General features: G+C 36.2%; 1 protein-coding gene across 1 annotated transcript in view; it reads right to left on the bottom strand.

Annotated features, from left to right (window-relative positions):
- Positions 1-19,762, bottom strand: part of CCDC7 (coiled-coil domain containing 7) — a 341,366-nt gene that overhangs the window by 258,986 nt on the left and 62,618 nt on the right. The window contains 1 exon segment of the mRNA XM_021064965.1: positions 5,021-5,046. Coding sequence (XP_020920624.1) covers positions 5,021-5,046 — 26 coding nt within the window.

Here is a 19,762-nt window from a genome sequence, read left to right as displayed (position 1 = left end):
TTTCAATAAATAAAATATATTTATTATCAATAAATAAAATATATTTACTCTCATAATTTAAGAGTTTAAATTATACTTAAGATAGAATGTATGCTCCAGGTATACGCAGTTTGTAAAATAAAACAAGTTACATAACTTTTATTCATAGACATTAAATTAAATCACCTGGTAGAGCAAGTAAATAAGTAAAAGAAAAATCAATATGTAATTCTATAAATTCTATATAATCCATGAATATAATTAGGTATTCCAAAAACAGCAAAATTAGATAGAGGAATGAGATTTCTTTTCACCAATGTTTTATTAATGGTGTAATCTATTGTAAGAGCATGAATTCTAGAGTCAGAATGCTTGGCTCAAAACCTGCTTTATGTCCTTACTGATTATGTGACTTGGGTAAGTCACTTAACCTGAGCTTCAGTTTCTTCATCTATCAAAATTTGGATATCTCATAAAGTAGCTGTAAGGACCAAAAGACACATGTAAAGTTACTAGGAAAATACCTAGCACACATTAGACACTTAAATTTCAGGTACTAATATTAATATATGATCTGAGATTAATTTCATGCCTTGCAATAGATAATTCTGGTTAATATATCTAACCTCTGAACCAAGGCTCTGTTATACAGCTTCCACTGAGGCCAACTCAAGTATCACTCCCTTTTTTCCTTTAAGTCTAGTCCATGACAGATGGAGACATCAATAATGTAACTGTATAATAAACAGTAACCCCTCCTAATTATGGGTGCTTTCTATTTTTACACTGTAAAATAAAAGGCTTTTGTGTATGTTTAATACAAAAAAAAGGTTGTTTATAAATATAAAGTTTTACTTGGATAAGTTACTCTACTATGGTTGGTTTGGGGAAAAAATGAGTTGGAACTGATTTAATTTGGGTATTCATAAAAATTGCTCATATTTATTTATGTTTATTATGTTTTATGAAATACATAGACTGCATGACTGGTTCTGATCTTGAGGAAATAAATGTCCTGACAGAAAGACTTACACATGAAAAATTAAATGAATAACTTATTATGTTAAATAAGTAGTTAGATTAATTTATAATAATAAAATTATTAGATATTATTTGACGCCAAATAATAGGGGAGGAGAAAGAAGTAACAAAGAAGAGATCCTTCTAGGACAAGGTTTCTCAACCCCAGCACTACTGACATTTTAGACTGGATAATTCTTTGTTGTGGGGTGTGGGGGACTATCTGTGCATTTTAGAATGTTTAGCAGCACCTCTGATCTCTACCTAGAAAGTGTCAGTAGCATTTCCACTCTAAGTTGTGATAACCAAAATGTCCACATACAAGTCTCCTCTGGGGCACAAAATAGCCCCCACTTCAAAATCAATGCTATAAAATCAAAGCTCTACCGCGGCACTCTCTCAGCATTACACAGTTCCATAAAGACTATAAAAGAAAGGCTTGATAGCAGTCAGACCCAAATCATAGCAGAATGCCCTGAAATTTCTGCTGGAGAAAGATAAGCCTGGTGAAGAGCCTCCAAGAGACAGTTTCCCATTTCAGTCTCATGGAAGACAGACACAAGCTCATTTCTTATCTATCTCCCTAATTTCAGTTGCATACAGAACCTTCTACCCCTCTCTTACTGTACAGCTGAAAGCCTCTGTTTAAACAGACTTGTGGTTGCCAAGGGGAGGGGGAGGGAGTGGGATGGACTGGGAATCTGGGGTAAAAAGACACAAACTATTGCCTTTGGAATGGATAAGCAATGGATCCTGCTGTATAGCAGTGGAAACTATATCTAGTCACTTATGATAGAACATAATGGAGAAAAAGAATATATATATGTATATGTGACTGGGTCATTTTGCTCTACAGTAGTAAACTGACACTACACTATAAACCAGCTATAATGGAAAAAATAAAAATCATTTTAAGAATGGGAAAAAGTCAAGAAATAAAAATTTTTTAAAAAGCCTACATGTTAAACTACAAGACTATAGTTTAGATTTTGCTCCTTTATGGCAGAGCAACAAATCACTTGTCTGGTCTGTCATCTGGTCCCTCCTGCTTTGTGTCATCCTATGGAACTAGGAACACAGGGAGCTGATACCATGCGGATCTTTTCCTTGCTGTCTGTATAAGTAATTAAGGATTCAACATCATTTGTGCCCATTGTCTCCACACCAGTTGAAAATTAGAAGAATGACAAGCCAATCTCATAGCTTTCACTGTGCTACTACTTCAAGGATGCCTGCTTGCCAATCAGATAAACAAAAGCCTGTTTAAATAGCTTTTTAAGATACAACAACGAAAGGGGATAGAAAGTACGAAGGAAGTTGAGCAGAATGAATTGGAAAGAGCTGGGAAGATTATGAAATTTATAAAGATATGGAATCAGATATACTAAGTGAGATAGCTCAACACAGGAATTTTGTTCAGGCTAACTTCTAAGGGAGAAAAAGTCTGACGTTCATGTAGTAGTATGGTAATAACACTGAAATTCTCCTGATCCAATTGGTAAATAGCTCTTCCTTGAGCCATTCAAGTATCTGCCAACTGTCCTGGTCCCTCTATCTTCCCAGAACTACACCTAAAGGGGTAATCTTTAGCACAGCAGATGGTATATGGGATTCTACTCCAGTGTTGATATCTATTCTAATCAGTTGGTGCACATATTATCCTGGTTCTTCATATTTTTGGTATGATCACCAAGAACAAGATTGTATGTGCCTGAAGAATATAAAAATTTCTCCCTCTCCCTCTCTCCCTGCCTCCCTTTCACTCTCTCTCTCACACACACCTTTTTTTGTAGTACAGAATAAACTTTAACAAGGAAAATTATAGCTTAGATTGGAAGTGAAAGCAGAGAAAAACTGTCAAATAAAAAAGGGAATACACTAAGAAAGGCTGACAGCAAAGCAATAATTAAAAAGTACAGCAAACCAAGGAAATAAAGCTATACTAAAGATTCCTATTAAACTAAGTAAAACTGAATTATGTTTTCCTAAATTGACACTGTATTAAAACAGTTTCTTGTTTTTTGGTTTTTTTTTTTTTTTTTTTTTTGCTTTTTGGGCTGCACCTGCAGCATATGGAGGTTTCCAGACTCGGGGTCCAGCTGCTAGCCTACACCACAGCCACATCAATGCAAGATCTGAGCCATGTCTGTGACCTACAATGCCAGATCCTTAACCTACTGAGTGAGGCCAGGGATTGAATCCACAACCTCATGGTTTGTAGTCAGATTTGTTTCTGATGAGCCACAACAGGAACTCCCTAATTTCTTGTATTCTATATGGCTGACTAAGGGTGATTTTATGAATGATTCATTACAATAGATAGTATATTAGAAATACCTGTGTAAATAAATTGGTTGATGAGAGACAACTAAGTATAATAGAGACATCTTGCTCCAAATTCATGATTTCAAGTAGGCCTTCAATATCACCAGGTAATCAAAAGATAGGTCCCTATCCACTCACTCTCCCATTTGGTGACTACTGCAAATCCCCACCTCTTTACTCAAAACCTTTATCCTATCTTCACTCTCAGCTGATGACCTTTCTTATTACTTCTCTGAGAAAACTAAACCAATCAAAGAATAGCTTCCATAAGCTTCTGCGCCACATCTACTCTCTATCAGCATCTGCACCCTGATACCCTGTCTTCCCACATGGTTTCATATGAGAATTATCCAAGCTCCTGTTCATTTCTATTCACTTATTCAAGGATAGATGGTGTCTCAGAAATTTCTTTGTCCTTTTACATCATAAATCTTTTCCTCTCTAATGGGTCACTCCAATTAACATACAAATATTGTTATTTGTCCTAATTTATAAGAGCTTCATTTTGTCTCAACTTCCCTGAAGCTACTATGCTACTTTTTTTCCCTTCTACTGCAGCAAAACCACTCCAAAAAATTTGTCCATGATTCCTCTCCCCAGCTCCCTCTGATCAGAGATTTCTTATGATAACTGTTTTTCTCAGGGTCAACAAATGACATCCTTTCTGAATCCATTGGTCAGTTCTCAGTCCTAACTTTCTTGACCTATCCAGAGCCTTTGACAACACTGATCAATCCCTTCTTATAGTTATATTTTCATTTGTCTTCCAGGACACTAAATCTACTAGTTTTCTTTCTGTCTCACCAGGTCACTCATTTCCCTTTGTCTAGCCCCTCTCTTGTCCCAGACTTTGTAATGTTGGAAGGGCCCAAGGGATCAGTCCCTGGTCCCTCTTCTTGATTTACATTCATTCCCTTCATGATCTATCTACCCTTAAGTTCCATTCATATGTAAATGACAGCCCAATGTCTATTTCCAGCATACTTCTTTCTCCTAAACACCAAAACATATTTGTAGTGGCCCATTCAAATATGCCTACAAGATTTCTGACAACTCAAAATCTCAGATATCTTCAAGACAGAACCCCTGATCTTCCTCTTCAAAACTTGCTTCACTTACAGCCAACGCCAGTGAAGGTAATTTCAATTCTGTAATTCTGGCTACCCAGGTCAAAAGCCTTGAACTCATTCTTGGCTCTTTTCTTCCTCTCATATGAAACATTCAGCCCTTCAGGAAAGTTTACTGACTCTATCTTCAAAATTTATGCCCAAAATCTCAAAGCTTACCAACTCCACTGTAATCACTACCCTGAACCACCATCATCTCTTGTGGATTACTGCAGAAGTCTCCCAGTTGGATTCCCTATTTCTATTCTTGAACCCACACACTCAATTTTCTTTATAAAATTTTTTATTAAAGTATAGTTGATTTACAATATTGTATTAATTTCTGCTGTACAGCAAAGTGACCCAGTCATACGTATATATACATCTTTTTCTGATATCAATTTTCAACACAGTGGTCAAAACGATCCTTTTGAAACATAAGTCAGATAACGTTACTTCTTTGCTCAAAACTCTCCAGTACCTTCCCAATGATAATGAGACCAAAAATGTTTGAATAAAGACCTAAAGCATTTTCTGTTTATTTCCTGCCATGACCTTATTCATACCTAATCTGACCCCTTGTTAACAACTTTCTGATCTCATCTCTTTTTACTCTCTCCTGTTTCTATTCCAGCAACACTGATGTTGATTTTTCCTCAACATGCTCTGCTTTTTGGGCCTCTGTCCTAGCTACTTCCCTTGCCTAGAATACTCTTTTCATAATATTCACATGACCTTATGCTCTCCTCTTCAAGTATTTCCTTAAATGCTAATTCTTCAGTAAGGCCTAAGCAATGTATCTACATAAAAGTGCAATTCCTATCTCCACCCTTGCTAACCAATCCCCATTTTCCCTGTTCTACTTCTTCTATCTTCCATACATTTATCACTTATTAGCATCCTATATAGTTTTTTATTATACGTTTTGTTTATTGTCTGCCTCCCTCATTTACCAGGATGTAAACTCCATCAAAGACGTTTCTTTGCTTTGTTTGTTCTCTAATATATTCCAAGTGTGAGTGACAGTTCCTGACATAGTTTTCAGCACATGTATTAATCAGAATTCTCCAGAGAAATATAATTAACATCATCAAAAGTATGTGTGCATGTATGCGTATGTATATATTTATGTATCTATCTACATGTGCATGTGTATATATGATATATATAATGCATGCATTATCTTTGCTTTCTTCCTTCTCTTATCCTCATGTCACATAACATACAATGTATTGACCTTATATCATAGTTTAAATATTGTTAACTTTACATAATGGATTTAAGTTATGGGATGTCGAGAAGTAGCACATCACCCAAGGACTTTGTATCATCTTCTGCAGAAAGAGTAAGTACATTTTTGGTTGTACACAGGATAGTTGTATCATGTGAAGTGGAAGTATGACCTTTTCACACTCTCTTTCACTTTCTCTCCCTATGTACTATATGTATATTATACATATGTATATGTGTATATATACCTGTATATATATCTCTATACCTATATAGATATATATTTTTAAGTTTGATTAACATGGAGTTCTATGAAAAGGGAAGAATAATGGATCAATGAGTGACTGGCAAAAGAACACAATACTTAAAAAAAAAAAAAAAAAACAGAATTAGAAGTGCTTTGAAGGAGTTCCCGTCGTGGCACAGTGGTTAACGAATCCGACTAGGAACCATGAAGTTGTGGGTTCGATCCCTGCCCTTGCTCAGTGGGTTAACGATCCGGCATTGCTGTGAGCTGTGGTGTAGGTTGCAGACGTGCTCAGAGCCCGTGTTGCTGTGGCTCTGGCGTAGGCCAGTGGCTACAGCTCCGATTCAACCCCTAGCCTGGGAACCTCCATATGCCACAGGAGCAGCCCAAGAAATAGCAAAAAAGACCAAAAAAAAAAAAAATAGATTAAAAAAAAAAGTGCTTTGAAATGTTTGAAATGATGGCAAAATATACAAGTGGAAATATCCAATATAATTGAAAATAAAAATTTGGGATATGGAAGTGAGCTAGAGCTTGATATACACACTTGGGAAACATCAGTATACAGCCAACTGATGAAGATATGAATATTTATTCAAGTTAGAAAGGATAAAAAAAGGGTAAAACTGAGGACTAAAATAAGGATTTCTCACAGTTAATAACTTAAAAAGAAGAGCCAGCAAAGATAAGCAATTGGATATAAAACCAATAATCTAGGTTTCCACCTCAGGAAACCAGAAAAAAAGAGAGCAAATGAAATCCAAAGTGAGCCTAAGAAAAATAACATAATTAGAGAAAAAAAAATCAGTGAAATGTAAAAGAGTAAATCATTACAGAAAATCAGTGAAACCAAAGTTGTATTTTCAAATATCAATAAAATTGGTAAGTCTCTCACAGGCTACAAAAAAAAAAAAAAAAAAAAAAAAGAGGACACAAGTTACTAATACCAGAAATAAAAGAGGGCATATTAGTACCGATAATATGGACATTTCAAGGAAAATAAAGGAGTATTATGAACACTCTATGCCCACGAAGTTGATAAACCTGAACCCGGGACAATTACTTGAAAGACACAATTTTCAAAATGCACACAAGAAGAAACAGACAATCAGAATAGGCTTACATGTATTACAGAAACTGACTCAATAAATAATAACCTTCAAAACAAAAAGCACAAGACTTAGATGGGTTCACTGGTGAATCCTACCAAACATTTAAGAAATTATATCAGTTCTGTACACCAATTCTCTATAACCTCTTTCAGAGAGTAGAAGCAGATGAAATACTTCCTCATTCATTCTAAGGCCAACATAACCATAACACCAAAACTAGACAAAGACATCATAAGAAAAGAAAACTACAAACCAGTATCTCTATGACACAGACGTAAAAATCCAAAGCAAAATATTACCAAATTAAGCCAAAAATATTAAAAAGAGATCCCGTCATGGCTCAGTGGTTAACAATTCCTACTAGGAACCATGAGGTTGCAGGTTCAATCCCTGGCCTTGCTCAGTGGGTTAAGGATCCGGCGTTGCCATGAGCTGTGGTGTAGGTTGCAGACTTGGCTCAGATCTAGTGTTGCTATGGCTCTGGCATAGACCAGCGGCAATAGCTCTGATTAGACCCCCAGCCTGGGAACCTCCATATGCCACAGGAACAGCCCTAGAAGGGCAAAAAAAGACAAAAAACAATATTAAAAAGAATTATATACTATGATCAAGAGGGTACGCAATGCTTGCTAAACATCCGAAAGGCAATTAAGTACGCCATTACATCAACAGGCTAAAAGAAACACCACATGATCACCTCAACAGATATAGAAAAAGCACTGACAAGATCCAACACCCATTCATGATTAAAACCCTCCAAAAACAAGAAGTATCTCAAAAACAAAACAAAATAAAACCTAGAGCTAAATTCATACTTAACAGCAAGACCTTCAAAGCTTTCCCACTAATATCAGGTATAAGATAAGGATGTCCCCTTCTCACCACCTCTTTTCAACATACTGAAAGTATGAACTAATGCAATAAGACAAAAAAAAAAAAAAGAAAAAGAAAAATATACATATTGGGAAGTAAGAAGTTAAAATGTCTATTCACAGATAATATTAACATTTATATAGGAAAAAAACAAACAAAAAACTCCTGGAGTTAATAAGCTATTTTACAAGTTTGTAGGATACAAGATTACAAAAGCTAAAACTGCTTTTCTATATATCAGCAATGAGGAAGTAGTATTTGAAACTAAAAACACAATACCAATGCATTAGCACCAAAAAATTTGAAATATTAGGTGTAAATCTAACAAAATATGTATAATATCTATAGGAGGGAAATTACGAAACTCTGATGAATGAAATCAAATAATTAAATAAAGGGAAAGATATTCCATATTTATGGATAGGAAGATGTCAGTTCTTCCCAAGTTGATCTAAACAATCAATATAATTCCAATCAAAATTTCAACAAGTTATTTTTTCAGTATTGACAAACTTAAAGTTTACATGTAGAGGCAAAGGATCCAGAGTAGCCAACACAATACTTAAGAAAAATTATGTTGGAAGACACCCTTCAACCTCAAGGCTTACTATAAAGCACGGTAATCAAGACAGTGTGGTAATGGCAAAAGAACAGACACATGGATAACTAGAACATAATAAAAGGACAGAAAGAGACCTACATAAACATGGACAGCTGATTTTTATCAAAGGAAAAAATTGAATACAATGGAAAAAAGACAACCTCTTCAACAATCCTGTTGGAACAAATGGACGTTCATGTGCCAAAAACTCTTTAAATTAATTTAGAAAAGACCTTACAGTCATAAAAATTAACTCAAAATGGATCACCAACCTAAATGTAAAATGCCAAACTATAAAACTCCTAGAAGGTAACATAGAAGAAAGCCTATATAACTTGGGTGTGACATTTTACATACAGCATCAAAGAAATTATCCAAGAGAGAAATATGAAGAAATCAGACTTATTAAAATTAAAAGTCTACTCTATGAAAAACAATATCAAAACAATGAGAAGCAAGCCAGATACCAGGGAAAATATTTGAAAATAATATATCTGATAAAAAGACTGTTACCTAGGAGTTCCCGTTGTGGCTCAGTGGTAACAAACCCAACTAGTATCCATGAGGATGTGGGTGTGATCCCTGGCCTCTCAGTGTGTTAAGGATACAGCACTGCCAAGAGCTGTGGTATACGCTGCAGACGTGGATTGATCCTGTGTTGCTGTGGCTGTGGCCAGCAGCTGTGGCTCTGATTCGACCCCTAGCCTGGGGATCTCCATATGCTGCAGGTGTGGCCCTAAAAAGACAAAAAGAAAAAAAAAAAAAACACTGTTACCCAAAAGAAAGAACCCTAAAATTCAACAATAAGGAAACAAATAACTTGATTAAAAACTAGACCAAAAGCCTTAACAGAAGATATACAGATAGCAAATAAGCATATGAAAATATGTTCCCCATCATATATCATCAGGAAAATGCAAATTAAACTCCTACACCACTTTAGAATGGTCAAATCTGGAATAGTGACCACACCAAATGCTGCTAAAGATGTAGAGCAATAGGAACTCTTGCTCATTGCAGGAGAAAACACAAAATATTATAGACCATTTGCAATATAGTTCGGCAGTTTCTTACTAAATTAAATACACTTTTACCAAATGATCCAGAAATTGCGTTCTTTGATTAAATTTACCCAAAGGAGTTGAAAACTTATACTCACACAAAAATTTGTCAAAGATGCAGCTTTGTTCATAACTTACAAAACACGAAACTGTCCAAAATATTCTTTAGTGGGCAAATAAGTAAATTGTGGCATATCCATAAAATAGAGTATCACCCAGAGTGAAAAATAATGAACTATATCATGCCATGAAAGGATATGGAGGAATTTTAAATGCCTATCACTAAATGAAAGAAGTTAATCAGAAAGGACACATACTGTATGATTCCCACTAAAGATAAAACCATGGAGATTGGAAAAAAAAAATCAATGTTTGCCAGAAGTTGAGATATGAGGGAAGGGATGAATAGATGGGACAGAGAGGATTTTTAGAAAAGTGAGAACACTCTATATGATACAATAAGAATAGACACGTGTTATTTTAAAGTTGTCAAAGACATAGAATATACAAACCAAAGAATGAGCCATGATGTAAACTATAGACTTTGAGTGATTATAATGTGTCAATGTGGGTTTGCAACTGTGAACAAATGTACCAGTCTGATGAGGAATGCTGCTAACAGAGAGAGGCTGTGCATATGTGCAGTCAGGTGGTATATATGGGAACTCTCTACATTCCCTTCAAACTTGCTATGAAACCCAAACTCCTCTTTTTTAAAAAGTCCTCCTAAAAGCATTGGGAAAGTAAATGAGTAATAATAGATAATGTGTTAAGGAGAAAGTTGTTAGTATTTAGGTCACTCATCAAATATAACAAGCCACAGAAACAAAGTAACAACTACATGTGTAGCTTATTCAGACCCTCATTTACCTACCCCAACCCTACCCTTCTAAAAGCAATCATCAAAGGAGTATTATCAGCCAATGAGTTGCCCTATTCCTATTCTCCCTGAGCAACAATAATTTGGAAGCCATCCACAGACAAAAGTGCGTATGTGGGAGCTATGGAATACAGGTAGAAGATTATGAAACCACAATGAGGCCCAAGATCAAAGAGGTCCAGTTTAATGAAGAAGGCCAGTGCCCAAGTATCATATTCACTGACCAGGGACACAGCTACAGACCCAGAAATAGCACTGCCTCTCTGTGATTAAGCTCAACTTCATTTGGCTTTGGTCCTGCCACTAGCACCATTCACCAAGGTACCCAGTGGGAGTCACATCCATCCCTGCTCCAGGTTAACAGGCCTGTTAAGCTTAATCTATCTGTGGGTCTTAAAATGGCCAGAGTGCTTTATGACAAGCACTCTTACCCACCCAGGGACTTCCCATCAGTGCCCCGTGAGACATAGCCAAAGACCCTGGTCCTGTGTATCTTGAAGTGGCCCCATAACTTGGTGTAACACTCTTGTATCCACAGTCAGGGAGCACTACTACCCATGCAGGGACCTGTAAGTAAAGGCACCCAAACGTGTCCCCATAAACAGGCCCACAGACTTCTGTCATAACTGCCCACGCTGAAGCAGCCCAGTTTCTCAGTTCCAGCCCTCTCTTAAACAGCAGACCAGGACCAACTTAACCACCAAGAAATTTTCTTAATGACCTTTTGGTATACTTCCAGGGATCCAAAGGAAACTACCACTTTGCAGAGAACCACACCACTACTACTTGTTAAAGGTCTGTGATCTATGGACCCTAAAATGTACCCGTGTCCCAGAGCCATGCGTACTGACAAAGGTGCAAGATACAGTTACAACCCAGGAACCACAAAAAAATACACACATCCTTGGGCTCCTGGTAACAATACCAACCACAGACCACATGGCAGACCTAGCAGAAGCCATATAACTCCCCTCCAACTCCATGTGACTGCAATCCCTGAGAAAATGTTATTGCCCAGGGCCCAATAAGAGAAAGCTTTTACCTGCCAAAACCAGCCTTTAAAGATTTAATATGTATGTGCTTCTTCAAATACATAGACAATACAAGCTAAACAAATACTTATGATAACACCAAAGAAAACTAATAGAGTTTTAATAACCAAACTCAAAGAAACAAATCAATGAATTTCCTGACGAAGAAATCAAAATAACCTATTAAAGATGCAAAACAGATGCAAGAGAACACAGATGGACAACTAAACAAAATCAGGAAAACAATGAATAAACAAAATGAGAAGATTAACAGAGAAAAACAGAAACCACAAAAAAGAAGCAAACAAAAATTTTGAAGTTGAAAAACAATTACAGAACTGAAACGTTAAATAGAAAGCATCAACAACGGACTTGACATGAAAAAAAAAATCAGTAAATGTGAAAACAAGTTATCTGAAATTATCCCATTAGTGGAACAAAATGAAAAGAAAAAAGTGAGAAAAGGCATATAAGATCTATGAGATACTATCAAACGAATAAAAATACACATTTTGGGAGTCTCAGAAAAAGTTTGAGAAGGAGGGAGGAAACTTATTTAAGGAAGTAAATTTTGGCTAAAATCTACCAAATCTTGGATGGATATGGACATTCAGATACACAAGGCTCAAGGTACCCCAGACAGGATCACCTGAAGAGAATTACTCTTAGACACAGTATGGTCAAACTGTCAAAAGTCAAAGATAAAGAAAGGGAACTCCCCTCATAAGGTTATTGGCAAATGTTTCAACAGAAACCTTGCAGATCAGAGGGGACTGGGATGATATTCAAAACACTAAAAAATTTAAAAAATGCCAATAGGAGTTCTCTGATGGCCTTGCTGGTTACGGTTCCTTTTATCATTGTGATCTGGGTAACTGCTGGGCACAGGTTTGATCCCTGGCCCAGGAATTTCCACATGCTGAAGGCATGACAAAAAAAAAAAAGAAAGAAAAAGAGAGCAAGAACTCGAAATAAACATTGAAATTCTCATTAAAAAATACCTATGGAGAATACTCTCCCAGGTAAAGTCATCCTTCAGAAATCAAGGGAAAATAAAGACCATGTCAGACAAACGAAAGGTTGAGGGGTTCATCATTACTAGACCTGCCTTATAAAAAAATGCTAACAGGAGTTTTTCAACTTAAAACAAACACAATATGACAATTGTGAAAGTATAACACTCACCAAGTAAAGGTTAATATATAGTATTTTTTCAAAACAACACCATAATGGTGGTACATACATCACTTTTAACTCATGTGTAAAACTTACAACTATAGCTAGTATAGCAGATATATAATATAAAAATGTAAACTGTGACCATAGAAATGTGAAAAGCAAAAGTAAAGTTCTTGTATGTAATTCTACTTCAATTGCTATCAGCCTAAATAGACTATTATAAGATGTTTTATGAAAACCTAATGGTATCTACAAAGAAGAAACCTCTGGTAAAAACACAAAAGATGGAAAGAAATGAATCAAAGATTACCAACAAAAAATATTGACAAATAAGAAAGGAATACAGAAAGAGAATAAAAAACAAAAGATCTATGAAACAACTGGAAAAAAAACTAACAAAATGACAATAGTCTTTATCATTAATTAATCTAAATGCAAATGGTTTAAATTCTCCAATCAAGAGACACAGAGTGGGTAAATGGATTTTAAAAAGAATACAAAATATGCTGCCTATAAAAGACTCACTTTAGGAGTTCTCTTATGGCCAGTGGATTAACGATACAGTGGTATCACTGCAGCAGCTTGGGTTGCTGCTGTGGTATGGGTTTGATCCTAGTCAAAACTTCCATATACCATAGGCACAGACAAAAAGAAAGAAAGAAAGAAAAAAGACTTATTTTAAGACATACATAGAATGAGAGTAAAGACATGGAAGAACGTATTTCATGCAGATCATAACCAAAAACAGCAAGAGTGTCTATACTTATACTGAACCAAATAGACTCTCAGACAAAATTGGTCATAAGACAAAGTATGTCACTACAAATAATAAAAGAATAAATTCATCAAGATGACATAACAATTGTAAATATAAACATGCCCTACACTGGAACACCTAACTATATATAGCAAATATTAACTGAAGGAGATATAGACAATAAACAATATCAGTAGAAGCATTCCACAATCCATTTTCAACAACAGATAGATCATCTAGTCAGAAATCAGTAAGGAAAGAGCTGACTTCTAACACTATAGACCACACAAAATAGACATATATACAATATTCTATCCAATAGCAGCAGGATACACATTCTTCTCAAGTAAACATGAAATATTCTATAAAATATATTATATGTGGGTCACAAAACAAGTCATAAAAAAGTGACAAGGCTGAAATTATACCAAGTTATCTTTTCTAAACACAATTGTAGGAAACTTAAAATCGGTTAACAAGAAGAAACTGGAAAAATTCACAAACATTAGGCAACAGAGTGCCACAACCAATGGGACAAAAAAAGAAATTAACAAGGAAATCAGAAAGTATCTTGAAACAAACAACAACCAAAAAATACACAAATTTAAGAGCTATATGGCAAAAGCCGTCTGAGAGTGAAGTTCAAGAAAAAAGAAAGACCTCAAATAAACAACCTAATGTTATGCCTCAGGAAACTAGAAAAAGCAGAACAAACTAAGCCCAGAGTTAGCAGAAAATAAAAATAATAAAGATTAAGCCAGAAATAAATGAAATAGAGACCAGAAAGACAATAGAAAAGATCAATAAAACTAACAGTTTGTTTTTTAAAAGACAAACAAACCTGACAAATGTTTAGCTACACTAACCCAAGAAAATAGAGAAAGGCCTCAAGCAAATAAAATTAAAAATTAAAAAGGAGACATTCTATTAAGGAGAGAACTTAAATTAAAAAGGAGACAACTTATATGAAGAAATACATATAACACTGGTGGGGAAGGCATGATAAAAGAGTAGGAAAATTGTGAGCTTGCCTCCTACAATGGGCATACCCAAACTACAAATATATATAAAGTAACTATCTCTCAAAATAACCAGAAAACTAATAGAAACTATTTTCCACAACTAAGGATAAAAATTAAAAACCACATTGAGAAGGGTAGGAGGAGAACCATATGGTCTGGCTAGGACCCACACTCTTGGCCAGAGATGGGAAATATATTATAGCCATGAAGGTTCTCCTTGAAAAGCAAGGGGTCCAAACACCACATTGGGTTTCTCAGCCCAGGAGACCTTCACAAGGAAGTCTCTGCAGTGTCTGGCTTTGAAAACCTAACAGGGGTTATAGCCAAGAGAGCTGAACAGCTTTAAGGAACTGAGACTTTGGTCTTCAAGAGTTCGTATAAAAACTCATCACACTAGGTTTCAGCACAGAGGTAGAAGTTTGAAAAGTGCCTGGCTTACACATGAACAAGATTCACTGACTAATTTTAGTGTGTGTGCCCAAGGAGCATGGATTTGATGGAACATTCTCTGGATATGGAGGCACTGGCAGGAGCTGGCTTTATTTTTGTTTTGTTTTGTTTTGTTTTTTGCTTGTCTTCTACTTAGCTGGCCTTGCACTTGTGATTGTCATTTCTCACTCTCTGTATCTACCTTACCAAGTACCATTTGCACTGTCCCAGATTTGCCTGCAGACCTGTCCCAGACATCACTCCTCAAAAGCAGCTCCCCATCTCACCACACCTGCTAGGCATGCTCAGATGCCAGTCCTGCATATCAGAGCTCCTGCAACATTTGCACTAGGCCTTACAGACAGCCATGCTAAGAGCCACTTCATACTCTAGAATATCCACAGCAATTAAAACCCCGACACAACAGGTAGGCACACAAAGACACATAGGGAACACTCCTGGAGCACCAGGATCTGGTGGCCAAGGGGGCACTGGTCCTTATAGGATACTTTCTACATAAAGCCATTGCTTCAAGACTGGAAGATACAGGAATTCCCATCATCCATGAGGACTCAGGTTTCATCCCTGGCATCGCTCAGTGGGTTAAGGATCCAGTGTTGCTGTGAGCTGTGCTGTAGGTCACAGACATGGCTCAGATCTGGAGTTGCTGTGGCTGTGGCATAGGGAAGCAGCTACAGCTCTGATGTGACCCCTAGCCTGGGAACATCTATATGCTGTGGGGTGTGGACCTAAAAAGACAAAAAAAAAAAAAAAGACTGGAAGATATAGCTCATCTACCTAAAACACAGAAACAAACAGAGAGTTAGGCATAGTAAGAAGACAAAGGAATATGTTTCAAACAAAAGAATAAACCAGGAGTTCCCATCATGGCACAGTGGAAATGAATCCAGCTAAGAACCATGAGGTTGTGGGTTCGATCTCTGGCCTCACTCACTGTGTTGAGGATCTGGCAATGCAGTGAGCTGTGGTATAAGTCGTAGATGTGGCTCAGACCTGGCATTGCTTTGGCTGTGGTGTAGACTGGTGGCTACAGCTTCAATTAGAGCCCTAGCCTAGGAACCTCCATATGCCATGGGTGAGGCCCTAAAAAGAAAAAAAAAAAAAGAATAAAATAAAACCTTAGCAAAACAACTGATTGAAATGGAGAAAGCATTCAACCAGATAAAAATTTAAAGTGTGGTCATAAAGATGAACACCAAATTCAGAGAAGAATGGAGGAAACACAGTAAAAACTTCAATAAAGAAACAGAAAATACAAAAAAGAAATAATCAGAGCTAAAGAAAATAACGAAAAATACAATAGAGGGGATCAGCAGCAGATTATATGATACAGAAGAATAGGCCAGGGAATTGGAAGGTAGGGTAGCGAAAAATCACCCAGTTAGAACATCAAAAAGAAAAATAAACAAAATAACTAAGGATAGTTTAAGGGACTTCTGGGATAAGATCAAACATATAAATAACATTTGTGGAGTTCCTTGGTGGCCTAGCAGTGAAGGAAGCAGTGCTGTCACTGCTGTGGCTCAGGTTGGATCCTTGGTCTGAGAATTTCTGCATGCTATCACTAAAAAAACTATAATAATAACACTCACATTATAGAGTTCCCAGAAGAAGAAGAGAGAAAATAAGGACAGAAAACCTACCTGAAGAAACAATGGATTAAAATTTCCTTAATTTGGCAAAGGAAATAGATATCCAAGTTCAGGAGGCAAAGAGAGTCCAACACAAGATGAACCCAAAGAAACTCAAAACAAGACACATTATAATTAAAATGTCATAAGTTAAAGAGAAAACCTTAAAAGCACCAAGAGAAAATCAACTAGTTACATATAGGGGAACCTCATAACACTATCAGATGACTTTTCAGCAGAAACATGCAAGACAAGAGGGAGTGGCACAACACAAAGTGGTGAAGGGAAAAAGCTCACAACCAAGAATATTACATCTGGCAAATTTATCATTCAGAATTGAAGAATAGGTAAAAGAAAGAGTATCCTAGACAAGATTAGGTAAAAGAGTGCACCACCATTAAAATAAAATTACAGGAAATTTTGTTAAAGTGACTTCTTTAAACATAAAAGAGGGGTTCCCGTCATGGCTAAGTGGTTAACGAATCCGACTAGGAACCATGAGGTTGTGGGTTTGATCCCTGGCCTTGCTCAGTGGGTTAAGGATCCAGCATTGCTGTGAGCTATGGTGTAGGTTGCAGACATGGCTCAGATCCCATGTTGCTGTGGCTGTTGTGTAGGCCAGTGGCTACAGGTCTGATTCGACCCCTAACCTGGGAATCTCCATATGCTGAGGGAGTGGCCCTAGAGAAGGCAAAGAGACAAAATAAATAAATAAATAAATAAATAAATAAATAAATAAAAGAACAACCACAAGAAGAAATACAAAAATCTTAAAAAAAAAAAACTCACTGGTAAAGGCAAATATATAGTAAAAGCACTATATCAACCACCTATACAGCTAATATGAAGGTTAAAAGACAAAAGGAATATATCACCATATATACAATAATTAGTTAGGGATATAAAACATAAAGATATAAACAATGATGTCAAATACATAAACAATAGAGGGAAGTGAAAATTCAGTGCTTTTAGAATGCAATCAAACATAAGCAACCACTTATTTTAAATAGACTGCTATATGCATACATTGTGGTATAAGAACTGAATTCATGGTAAACACAAACTAAAAACTGATGCTAGATATATGAAAAATAAACAAGAAAGGAATAGAGTCATAATATTAAAGGTCATGCAATCACAACAGAAGAGAACAAGAGAAGAAAAAAGGAACATAGAACAACAGAAAAAAACTGGGAAACAATTTTTTAAATGGCAATAAGTACAGACCAATCCATAACTAATTTAAATGTAAAGAGACTACAATCAAAAGGCATAAAGTGGCTGAATTATTGAAAAAAAATAACCATATATATGCTACCTATAAGAGACTCACTTCATATCTAAAGACACATACAGATTGAAAGTGAAGGGATGGAAAGATATTCCACGCAACAGAAGTAAAAACGAAAGCTGAGTTGAAATACTTCTGTCAGACAAAACAGACTTTAAGACAAAAAGTATAACAAAAGCCACAAAAGGACATTAAATAATGATCAAGGGACTAATCTACGAAGATAAAACGCTTATAAATATATATGTACCCAAAACAGATGTACCTACAAACATAAACCAAGTATTAATAGATATAAAAGGAGAAACAACAGTAATGCATTCATAGTAGGGGACTTGAACACCCCATTTACATCAATGGATAGATTACTCAGAAAGTGAATCAATAAGAAAACACTGGATTTATTTATTTATTTAATTTATTTATTTTAAGGGCTGCACCCATAGCATATGAAGGTTCCCAGGCTAGGGGTCAAATTGGAGCTACAGCTGCAGGCCTATGGAACAGCCAAAGCAATGTGGGATCTGAGCCATCTCTGCAACCTACGCCACAGTTCAAGGCAAAGCTAGGGCAGGGATTAAACCTGCATCCTCATGGATGCCAGTCAGATTTGTTTCTGCTGAGCCATGACGGGAACTCCAAGAAAACATTGGATTTAAATGACACATTAGACCAGGTGGATTTAACAGTTATAGATAGAAATCACTTCATCCAAAAGAGCAGAATACTCATTCTTTCAAATGCACATAAAAATTCTCCTGTACCAATCAGGTGTTAGGCCACAAAACAATTTGTAATAAATTTAAAATAACTGAAATCATATAAAGCATCTTTCCCAACCACAATGGTATTACACTAGGAATGAACTACCAGAAAAGTCCTGGAAAGAACTCAAATACATGGGAGTCTAAACAACATGATACTAAATAACCAATCAATGATTAAAGAAATCAAAGAGGAAAATTTTTTAAATGTGGTAAATGAAATGAAAATACAACATTCCAAAATATACAGATAGCAGCAAAGGCATTTCAGGGGGGAGGGTTACAGCAATACAGACCTACCTCAAGAAACAAGAAAAATCTCAAACAATTGAACTTTACATCTAAAGTTAACTAGAAAACCAAGAAACAAAACCCAAAGTTAGTAGGAGGAAATAAATAATAAAATTAAAAAATACAATGGGATCCTGCTGTATAGCACTGGGAACTATGTCTGGTCACTTGTTTTTTGTTTGTTTTCTTTCATTTGTTTTTATAACTTAATGAATTTATTACATTTAGAGTTGTACAAAGATCATCACAATCCAGTTTTATAGGATTTCCATCCCACAACCACAGCGCATCCCCCACCCCCAAAACGGTCTCCTCTGGAGACCATAAGTTTTCCAATGTCTGTGAGTCAGCATCTGTTCTGCAAAGAAGTTCAGTCTGTCCTTCTTTCAGATTCCACATGTCAGTGAAAGCATTGGATGTTGGTGTCTCATTGTATGGCTGACTTCATTAGCATGATAATTTCTAGGTCCATCCATGTTGCTAAAAATGCTGATATTTCGTTCCTTTTAATGGCTGAGTAATATTTCATTGTGTATATGTACCACTTCTTCTGGATCCACTCCTCTGTCGATGGACATTTAGGTTGTTTCCATGTCTTGGCTATTGAAAAGAGTGCTGCAATGAACATCGGAGTACATGTGTCCTCTCCAGTTATGGTTTTCTCTGGATAGATGCCCAGGAGTAGGATTGCTGGATCAAATGCAGTTCTATTTTTAGTTATCTGAGAAATCTTCATACTGTTTTCCACAGTGGTTGCACCAATTTACAATCCCACCAACAGTGTACTAGGGTTCCTTTTTCTCCGCACCCTCTCTAGCACTTAACTGTTGGCAGACTTTTGGATGATGGCCATTCTGGCTGGTGTAAGGTGGTACCTCAGAGTGGTTTTGATTTGCAGTTTCTCCAATG

Source organism: Sus scrofa, chromosome 10 (genome assembly GCF_000003025.6).
Source record: "Sus scrofa isolate TJ Tabasco breed Duroc chromosome 10, Sscrofa11.1, whole genome shotgun sequence".
Taxonomy (NCBI): Eukaryota; Metazoa; Chordata; class Mammalia; order Artiodactyla; family Suidae; genus Sus; species Sus scrofa.
This window is presented reverse-complemented; position numbering and strand designations above follow the sequence as displayed.